Source organism: Lacerta agilis, chromosome 10, assembly GCF_009819535.1.
Source record: "Lacerta agilis isolate rLacAgi1 chromosome 10, rLacAgi1.pri, whole genome shotgun sequence".
Taxonomy (NCBI): domain Eukaryota; kingdom Metazoa; phylum Chordata; class Lepidosauria; order Squamata; family Lacertidae; genus Lacerta; species Lacerta agilis.
Window position 1 is genome coordinate 65,122,932 of NC_046321.1, and position 10,348 is coordinate 65,133,279.

General features: G+C 39.9%; 1 protein-coding gene across 4 annotated transcripts in view; it reads left to right on the top strand.

Moving 5' to 3' along the window:
* The window catches only part of PTPN12 (protein tyrosine phosphatase non-receptor type 12), a 57,226-nt gene extending 48,986 nt beyond the window's left edge, over positions 1-8,240 (top strand). For 2 of the 4 annotated variants that reach the window (XM_033163387.1, XM_033163389.1), the window contains 5 exons: positions 1,981-2,061; positions 2,669-2,760; positions 4,607-4,634; positions 5,808-5,924; positions 7,372-8,240. In XM_033163387.1, coding sequence (XP_033019278.1) covers positions 1,981-2,061; positions 2,669-2,760; positions 4,607-4,634; positions 5,808-5,924; positions 7,372-7,433 — 380 coding nt within the window. In that variant the 3' untranslated portion in view covers positions 7,434-8,240. The remainder of the gene's footprint in view (positions 1-1,980; positions 2,062-2,668; positions 2,761-4,606; positions 4,635-5,807; positions 5,925-7,371) is intronic. The other 2 variants (XM_033163388.1, XM_033163390.1) reach the window with 2 other exon arrangements.
* Positions 8,241-10,348: the final 2,108 nt, after the last annotated feature.

Here is a 10,348-nt window from a genome sequence, read left to right on the forward strand (position 1 = left end):
TACCTTTGAAGGTGACCCGGAATCTGCAATTAATCCAGAATGCGGCAGCTAGACTGGTGACTGGGAGTGGCCACCAGGACCACATAACTCTGGTCCTGAGAGATCTACATTGGCTCCCAGTACGTTTCCGAGCACAATTCAAAGTGTTGGTGCTGACCTTTAAAGCCCTAAACGGCCTCGGTCCTGTATACCTGAAGGAGCATCTCCACCCCCATCGTTCTGCCCGGACACTGAGATCCAGCGCGAAGGGCCTTCTGGCAGTTCCCTCACTGCGAGAAGCAAAACTACAGGGAACCAGGCAGAGGGCCTTCTTGGTAGTGGCGCCCGCCCTGTGGAACGCCCTCCCATCAGAAGTCATGGGAATAAACAACTACCTGACATTTAGAAAATACCTGAAGGCAGCCCTGTTTAGGGAAGTTTTTAAACTGTGATATTTTAATGTATTTTAATATTTGTTGGAAGCTGCCCAGATTGGCTGGGGAGACCCAGCCAGATTGGGGGGGGGGGGGTACAAGCAATAAATTTATTTATTTATTTATTTATTATTCCACTTGTAAATCACATTAACCTATTTAACCTAGATCAAGGAAAATGCAGTTTGTGCATAAATGCAAGTATTGATCCAAACAGATCTTCACATGAAGTAACATTTGAAGATGTAAAATTTTATACCAAGCTATATTCTGCAGGTCTGGTTGCCTTAGAAGCAAAGTAGCAAGCAATTATGGTCTGTTATAACAGGTGAGAAGTGTAAAGGGAAGTAAAATAATAGAGAACAGCTCTTCTACTGCTTATGCACAGGTTCTTAGTGAGCTGGTTATCTCCTTCAGGTGCTGTAGATGTGCAGCCCCACAGCTTCTGCTTTCAGATTATCATACCTGGTTAATTTTAGTTACAGGTAGGTAGCCGTGTTGGTCTGCCGTAGTCGAAACAAAACAAAAAATAAAAAAAATTCCTTCCAGTAGCACCTTAGAGACCAACTAAGTTTGTTATTGGTATGAGCTTTCGTGTGCATGCACACTTCTTCCTATTAATTTTGTTCACAATTGTTTCAAAATGCCTGGATTTGAAGACATCAATACATCTGAAAAAAGAACTTCTCACATTTACTCCAGGATTAAGTCTGAAAGTCTATTCCATGTTTGAAAGGAATTGTCTACATGACATATTCATTGTCTGTGAAATAATACAATGGTGATTGAATCTGTCCAGTCTGATTAGCAAAAATTCTTCAGAAAGTCGATTGAACATCCTAAATGTGTCTTTCGCTGCTCTGCAAATTTGACTTTTTAGTAGTCCCATTAACCTCAATGGGTTTTCCTTCTCTACTTGGGCAGTGTTTGCTTGTAACTTTATAGTAATACATCTTCTAGCTGTAATATGCAGCTTGAAACCAGAAGTATAATATTTTGACCCTACCTGCTACTGTAACATAGGCATTGTCAGCCAAGCTCTGTAAACTGCTTGTTTGAATGCCTTGACAGCACAACTCTATGTATGTCCATTTAGAAGTCTTGTCACATTGAGTTAAATAGGATGTGCTCCCAGATTAATATGTAAAGGATTGCAGCATGCAAGAATTTCAGTTGCCATTACTTACATGACTTTCCTGGAAAAGTTGAAAGGCTGGATCCATTTTAATCTAATGGTTAGCTTGGTTAAAGGTCTGCATCCTGTCATCTTAATGAAAAAACATTAATCTGTTGCTGCAGTTCCATGGCTTCCGCCTACTGCAGGCATCTTGCCAAGTGAATTAATACATCAGACAAGGCATCTAAATACATTGTGGGCAGCCAGCCATTTTGTGGTTATTGTACAAAACACACTTGTACAAAGCTAGCAGGGTTATGCCCGACTGTGAAAAGTATATTCAGTTAAAACCTTTATCACAAATGATTTAATATTTTATTTTGTTCCAGGCAGTTTGACATAATGTATCTGTTTAAGTGTTAAGGTGTTCTCAATGTTTGGTGACTTTAGATGCTGGTGTTTCTGAAGACTCTTCTTCTCCTCCTTTACCAGAAAGAACTCCAGAATCTCTTGTGCTTGCAAGTGAGCAGAGTGAGTTTCATTGGACGTTATTGGTTTCACAAAAGTCATGAATCAAACTTGTGCATTAAAGGAGCACTATGGCAAAATAGTGATAGATATTGAGGTAATGAGAAGCTGGATAATGCATGTAGTGACAAACAAATAGATGTTCAGGTAATTTTAGTTTGCTGCATAATTGTTTTGGCTTATATAGTGGGCTTCCACTTACCCTGGTTACCTATGGTAAAATGTTTCTGGCTGCTGCGTTGCATAGAAAGATACACCCACCCACCATAGTGCCCTGTGCTGTGTTTATATAGGACTGTGCTCCTACAGTTGTATTGTTCTCCCTTTTAGTCAGTTAGTGGCTTTGGAAAGATTAGATTGGGAAACAGACCATCAATATACAAGGGGCTATTCAACTAATTTTTACTTGGTAGACCCACTGAAATTAATTTCAGTGGGTCTACTGAGAAAAATTCATTGACTACCATTTCCAATCCCCATATTGTAATGTTGTGTATTTTAAAAATACTGTAACTACCAATCTTGCTTAACTGTTAAGCTTTTATTGTTTTATTGAACTTGTACAGCAGCATGTCTACTTAATAATGTATTTCAAAATTGGTTTTCATAGTCACAACTTTCCCCAAAGCTGTTATCCTTCCACGATCTGCTGAGTGGAGTTTCTTGCAAGACCAGAAACCTTCTGATCAACCAAAATGTACAGTAAGTATGGGATATTAGCTTTGGGAATATGCTTCAGGAACGTACAGCAGCCATGTACAGCTTCTGGTCTCCAGGCCTAATTAGCCCCACTGGGTCTCCCCATTTCTCCTGTGAGGTTGCTTTGGGCAGGCAATGCCCAGCTGTCACTCACCTGACATCCTATGATATCAGGTATGAGATTGATAAACTGTGGGTGCAAAGCAATGACCACAAGCTCCAACTGGGAGCTCCAGAGTGTATCCAATTCTTGTCTGAAAGGATCACAGCTTACATTTGGCACCAGGTCACAAAGGGACAATTGGGAGCAAAATCTAAGCAGTTTTTTTCCAATGGTTTCTTTCCCATACAGTGGTACCTCGGGTTACATACGCCGCTAACCCAGAAATAACGCTTCAGGTTAAGAACTTTGCTTCAGGATAAGAACAGAAATTGTGTTCTGGCGGCGCAGCAGCAGGTCTCATTAGCTAAAGTGGTGCTTCAGGTTAAGAACAGTTTCAGGTTAAGAACGGACCTCCGGAACGAACTAAGTACGTAACCAGAGGTACCACTGTACTTGACATCAGGGTGGTCCATGGAGGGTTGGCTACCTTTGGTTCTGGCCCTCTGATTGAAAGTGGTTCCTAGTCCCTGGGGTACACCCTTTGAGGGCATAGTAAGTGTCTGCTTGTTCACTCATTTTTTTGGTAGCTCCCCAAAGTATCACTTGACTTTTGATTTCAATCCAAATGATTTAATAAAATCTTTACCCTCCCCTCATCCAAACTGTTTGTGCTTGCTTAAGAAGTTTAGCCCACAGAAGGAATAGCTGCTTCCCATGTAAACCTAATAGGTCTCAGTACATCAGCTGCACTCTAGAGCTTCTGCTGGGGGTACTATTTAGTAAGAAAGTAAGATTAGCGTGGAGGGTGGGGTGGGAGTTTCTCGTCTTCCCCCATATTTAGAATTTGCTAACCAGAAGTGTCACCTGAGCCCAGCGTGGAAGATTTTCTGTGCAACCTCTTTAGGAAAGCAACTGATATTTTACTGTGTGTGCATGTGCAAACTCTGGCATGTATGGTTGTCTTGTTTTCTTTTTAGCAAAAAATGTCATCTATGTCAAATTATGGGTTTAATGTTTTCCATGGAGTTATCATACTATATTGTAATTTAGGCCCCTAGAGTATGTTGAAAGAGAAGGGAAGCTGTGATAAATAGGGATGTGTGGGTTAAGGCATAAACAGTTGCTGCCTTGTTTTTTCACTTTAAAACTTGAACAAATCCCTAAGAATAATGAAGTATTAAATCAGAGCTTCATTGTGTGTGTTTGTGTGTAAAATACTCTCATGCACACTTATATATGAATGACAACAGAAAGCTTAAGGTTGGGGAGTTGTCCTCCAGTTTTTATTGAATGCCAGATACTGTCATTGCTGGACATGCTGGTTGTAGCATATGCCACGCTTCTTTGTGTGGTATACAGACTTACTGGCATCTGAAGAACATCACTCTTTTGAAACTGCCTAGATGTTATGGTTGCAGTGGCAGAAATGCCAAAGGAATGAACAGCCTTTACGTTTCTCAGGATTTCATTGTGCAGCAACATTTTTAAAAAGTTGACACTTCCAATTCAACATAGGCATCTAGCATATGAATATGGTGGCCAGGTGAAAAAGTAGCTAGCATTCCTTAACCTTTAATATATGCATAAAAGGAACTTTCCCTTTTATACAACTCTTAAATTTGTAGGAGCTTTGTTCTCTTTTTTCATCTAGGCATTTTATGTGTGAGTGAAAATATTAGAGAATGTGATTATCTGAATCAGTAAAATACTTTTGAACCAACTTAAAAACATTTTAAATGTTTACAGGGATTGAAAATGGCGACTACACAGCTTGGTAAGTAAATCATTTTTTAACTTTAAAAGGGACTAGATGTTTTGTTAATGAAATGAGATGCTGAGCTACTGAAATATGCTGCTACCTGGCTACAATAGGTGGATTTCTCTCACCCTAGATGTCTATATAAAGTCATTCCACGTGTGTATGGGGAAGGCAAAATAGCATTCTGGTTGTAATGTCTTGGGGCTGCTGCTCTGAGACTGGATGTAGGGGACTGCTGCTTGAAAGGGGGAGTTGAATAATCCTGTGTGTGAACAGAACAGGTTTTCATACTCATTTACCTTTTGACCAGTATTTTTGTTTATAAATAGCAGCTGTCCAAGCTAGGTCAGAATACAGGGGAGTAGCTTCTGACCAAACACTGGTTAATCAACAGTTCCTGAAGTAAGAGGCCAGTATTCTGTAAAAAATTCTGTTCAAGTAACGAGCCTTTGACAGATGAATGCCTTGATCTAGAAGCTTCATGTGCACAACTCCCTAGTGCAACTGCTTCCCATTTCATCGCAATCAGTCAGGTTTTTATTGTTTGTAGCCAGTGGCCATTACAATGCAGCTTACAAATGGACAAGGCAATCCAGCATATAAATTACATCACAATATTGATAGCTCCACTTTCACATGCCATTGCAGGAAATGAGATGCCCTTCCTTGCATTACTCAGAATGTTTTTTAATTTGTCTTCCAATGTGTGAGTCTTTGACATGCTAGTCTTGGAAGCCAGAATTACGGCTTATGACATGGATATAACTTTAAGGAACAAATTGTTTCAGTATCAAGCCAATATCTACAAAGTTGCTTTCAGTTTTATAATACTAGGCCTTTGGAAACACTCTAAACCAGGCATCTCCAACAGGGAGATCACAGGCTCCCCCCAAAGCAGCTCAATAACTTTGGCTCCTCTAAAAAAAAGCTCAACATTTTTGCCCTGAACCCCCCAAAACAGGGCTTTCCTTCCTAAGAAAAGCTCAACAATCTTGACCTGAACCCCTGAAAGGGGGTAGATCACTGCCAGTTTTGAACTCTGTGAGTAGATTGCAGTCATGGGAGTTGGCTATCCCTGCTCTAAACCATACTTAGGACAAAACTGGGTATTAACAGAATTTTTTTTAATATAACTGATTACTTAGAATTGCAAATAGTTATGTGTCAGTGAATTTTTTTCCTCCCCAGATCATCCTGAGATAGCAGACAAATCACAGATTGATACTATACCTCAGCTTCCTCTTTCCAGTCCTGTTGTTAAAAGAGGTCCAACACCAGAAGTTCCAGTGGAGACTACAGATATTGGTAAATGGTGGCTTTTTATTGTTTTCTAGCATTTGGTTATCGCAAACTACTTGATCTGTATGTAACTCTTGTAGGGTGGCTTTTGAAAATACATGATGTACATTATTTGACCAATGGGTAATGTATCAGGAGGAAACAGTTTATTTCTTGGTAGCCACAAAATCTCTTTTGTAACAGCTAAATGTTTAATTCATTGTGGATAAGCAGTAATAATTGTGGAAATTGCAGCACATAGTTGAGATGTCAAACTAGGATAAAACTTTGTTAGGCTAGTGACACGAAAATGTTACACAAGGTCTAAGATATATGGGCATAATTTAGCACCATTAATCTGGATGAGGTTCAGCAGGAAAGATTACTTTAAATGCAGTCAGTAATTGTGAAAATTACTTCAGTTTGTGAGTAAACTGAGCTTGTAAGAATTATTTCAGACACTTAATTTTTACAATTTATTATTTCCACAGTGAATATATGAAAGGCATCTCACACAGGTTGTGATAGTTGCTTTATGAATATGCCTGCTTATTTGGTCCTTTTCCCATTTCTTTTGCTCTTTTGAGCGAGGTGCTTGAAGCATAATGAACACTTGAAGAATAGCCCCTTAGATTGAGAACTTGTTTCAAAACAGCAGTCCTATCTTTTATATGTGTTTCCTATACAGTCATACCTTTGGTTGTGAACGCTTCAGGTTGCGTACTTTCGGGTTGTGTATTCAGCAAACCCGGAAGTAAAGATTGCTGTGCTGCACACGCAAAGTGCCCTGCGCGGTCTGCGCATGCACAGAAGTGTCCTGCGCAGTCCGCGCATGCACAAAAGTGTGACATCATGCTTTCACGCACGCGCAAAATGGACGATTGGGTTGTGTACTTTTTGGGGTGCGAATGGCACCCCAGAACGGATCAGGTACATAACCCGAGGTACCACTGTATTGGCTTTTCATTATTACCGTATATACCCGAGTATAAGCCGACCCGAATATAAACCGAGGCACCTAATTTTCCTACAAAAACCTGGGAAAGCTTATTGACTCGAGTATAAGCCGGTTCACCTTTGCCGCTGCGGAGGAGGAGGAGGAACGAGCAGACCGAAAGCAGCCCTTTGGGCTGCTCCTTCCTCTTCTTCCTTTGCCAAGTTTGCATTTATGCGAGCAATTCAGGAATGGAACAAGCTGCCTGGGGAGAGTAATGAACCGCCGTTCTTGTACACTTCTTAAGGAATGGTTGACTGGGGAGAGCGGGTGGCGGCACGAGCGGAGAGAAAGGGCTTCTTTCTCGCCACCCCCACCGCCTGTCTCACTTGAGTATAAACCGAGGGCAGCTTTTTCAGCACAAAAAATGTGCTGAAAAACTAGGCTTATACTCAAGTATATATGGTAATAGTTCTTTTCTTTTGCTACATTCGTTTTTTTCAACTTACAACAGTTCTTTTCCCCTTTCCCCTTTTTAAGGTTTTGGTAACCGTTGTGGAAAACCAAGAGGACCGAGAGAACCACCTTCAGAATGGACATGATTTAGGAACAAATGGACATTTTTAAATTATACTGGAATATTCCAAGTGCCACTGAACTCGATCAATAAATAGTATTCCACTTTTTATTTTTTTGGGACTAACACAGTGTACATGCAACTACACAATGGTACACTCTTCTATACATCCACACAAACATTAAGCATTCACAAGAGTGTTTTCTAGTATTGTAATTAACTTTGCTGGGGCCATCAATCTGCCTTACTACATTTAGGAGAAAGTATTACATATGGTTTATTTTGTTACTTCAAGTATTATTGCCTTAATGTCTTTTAACCTGTTACACACTGTTTATAGACATGTTAATATGGTGAAACTTTTGACAAATTGAGTTTATGGACTTTTTTTGCTAACATTTGATTACCATGTACACTTTATTTTGTATATGTACAGGGCAAGCAGGTATATAATTTGATAAAGCTGCAATCATAAAGTATTAACAGAAGGTGTAAGAAATCTCTGCATGACCTAATTTTTTTTTGTGTACCTTGTAAATTATTTGCCCTAATGTTTTAGTAAATAGTTTTCATTAAAAAAAAAAGTTGGGCACACATCCACAATTACAGGATAGCAGAGATGAAGATTGTAATACATTTTGTAAATTGTAAGCAAAAGGTTATTTTTATATTATATACAGTTTCACTGTCAGTTATAATTTGTCCTGGTTTTCATCTAGTCATGGAGTCCATAAGTGCCTTGAAAATATCAGATTTTAGCATGAATATGTTCACTGATTGAGATCAGCATATCAGCTTATTTGAACTGCCAGTAAAAAAGAGAACACTTCAACTCACTCTAGTTATCATTTGTAATATATCTGTTAAGAATCTGTAGAATCAGCTTCTAAAGAAAGCATTTAAGAGTGTATATTTATTTTACAAGCCCTTCAGAGCCACACTGGTAAGAGATCATTGAGACAACTTCAATGTACCAATGAGTTTCGCTCTTACCCTTCACATGGTGTGTGTGTGTGTAAAACTCCTGTAGTTGGGCAGGAGAGCTGAAAAGAATGCCAATATATTTCATGTCTGGCAACCAACGCGCCCCTTGGGTTTCAGATCGTACATGGGTAGAAGAGCCCCAAAAGCCTAAGACGCAAATTTTCCACGGCTCTCTAGTGGCTACTGTGGCTCATTTACCAGATGTATTTAGTGTTAACTTTGAAGTGTATACTTGATTCTGACCAAACTAAACCGCCTGAAGCCAATTATACAGCAGAATGGCCCCAATAGGACCATGTACTCTCTGAAACCAAAATGGCGCAATGGTTGGTTGCCAGATGGGGAATTTTTTTTCAGCTCCAGTTTTTTTTTCTACTCCACTATTGAAAATATATAGATTCAAGATTTATTCTCATAAGGATCCACTGCACATATGTGTTTCTGTATTAGAGAATATTTAAATTAAATAACTCATTTCTTTACTGGTGTTTCACAGATATCATGCACAGGGCAGCAGTTGAGGGGGGAACCTAATGATGCTCTAGATATGATACAGTGTAAAAATATGAGTATATGCTTTCATGTTTTCCATATAAAAATCCTGCCCAACACACACAAACAGGATTAGTCTCTTGAGTTCAGTAAGGCATTTCATACTGCGTAAGAACTTCAGATTAAAAGTAATATTGGTCTTTTCCATCAATTCTTGGGTGTTAAAAGGCCCCCGTCAGGGTCTGAAGTTAACAGTGTGGCACTTGATCTTGTCCAGGAGTGGTTGCTAACAAATTTCAAAGGAATGAACAATGAACCAGAGGACTACAAACACACCTGTTACATGTTACAGCATGCACCCCTTTCTCCATGAGGCTTGAGGGGAAATTGTCCCTGACTTTCATTGGTGTCAAGACACTATTTCTCCCCAAACAAATGGAATCGTTGCAGTAACAATGGTCAAAAATTTTAATTGGCTACACAGGTCAGGCCAAATGTGTGGAACTCCTTATTTGCTAGGAGAAATGGTTTAAACTGGCCTAAAGCCTACTAACTCCAATTTATTATTCCTATGCCGCCCATCTGACTGGGTTGCCCCAGCCACTCTGGGTGGCTTCCAACAAATTAAAGCATCAAACATTAAAAACTTCCCTATACAGGGCTGCCTTTGGATGTCCTCTAAAAGTCAGATAGTTCTTTATTTCCTTGAGATCTGACGGAATGGCGTTCCACAGGACGGGCCCAACTGCCCTTTGTTTGGGCAAAATGATTTTTGGAAGGCAGAAGACAAATTTGGCTGTAGTGGTAGAGGCCCCTTTGTGACTATGGCTCTATTTATGCCAGCAGATGGTCTGTGGTCAAAAATGTTTGCTGAAATACAGGCATGTATTACTTAAGATTTTAGTAGCAAAGCAACCTTATAAGGCACTCACAGGAAATAAAAACAATCAGATTTTTTCCCAGGGAACAAATTTTATTGAGAATGTGAAACAAAAAGCAATTCACAATTTAACTACTGAAAGCTGTTCTACAAAATGGAATTCATTATAATAAAAGCAAGGGGTGGTGAAGGGGAAGGGATGAGTTGTGAGATGTGTGAGGCAAAGGAGGCATTCGGAGGGAAAGGTAGAGAAATGAGATGGTAATCAGAAAGTGGGTGAGTAAACTGTTGAAAGGGGGAGCAATGTATCTTTTCTTTATACAGTGGTACCTTGGTTTACAAACTTAATCCGTTCTGGAAGTCCATTCTTAAACTGAAGCACGCTTTCCCTAATGAGGCCTCCCACTGCTGGTGCCCTTCCACCGTTCGGCTTCCGTTCGTAGACCGAGGTAAAGTTCGCTAATTGGAACACTGCTTCTGGTTTTGCGGACTTCTTATACCAAATAGTTCACACACTGGGCTGTACTTAAACCGAGGTACCACTGCAGTCTGAAAGCAATGCCAAATGGAGCCAGGAGTAAGAG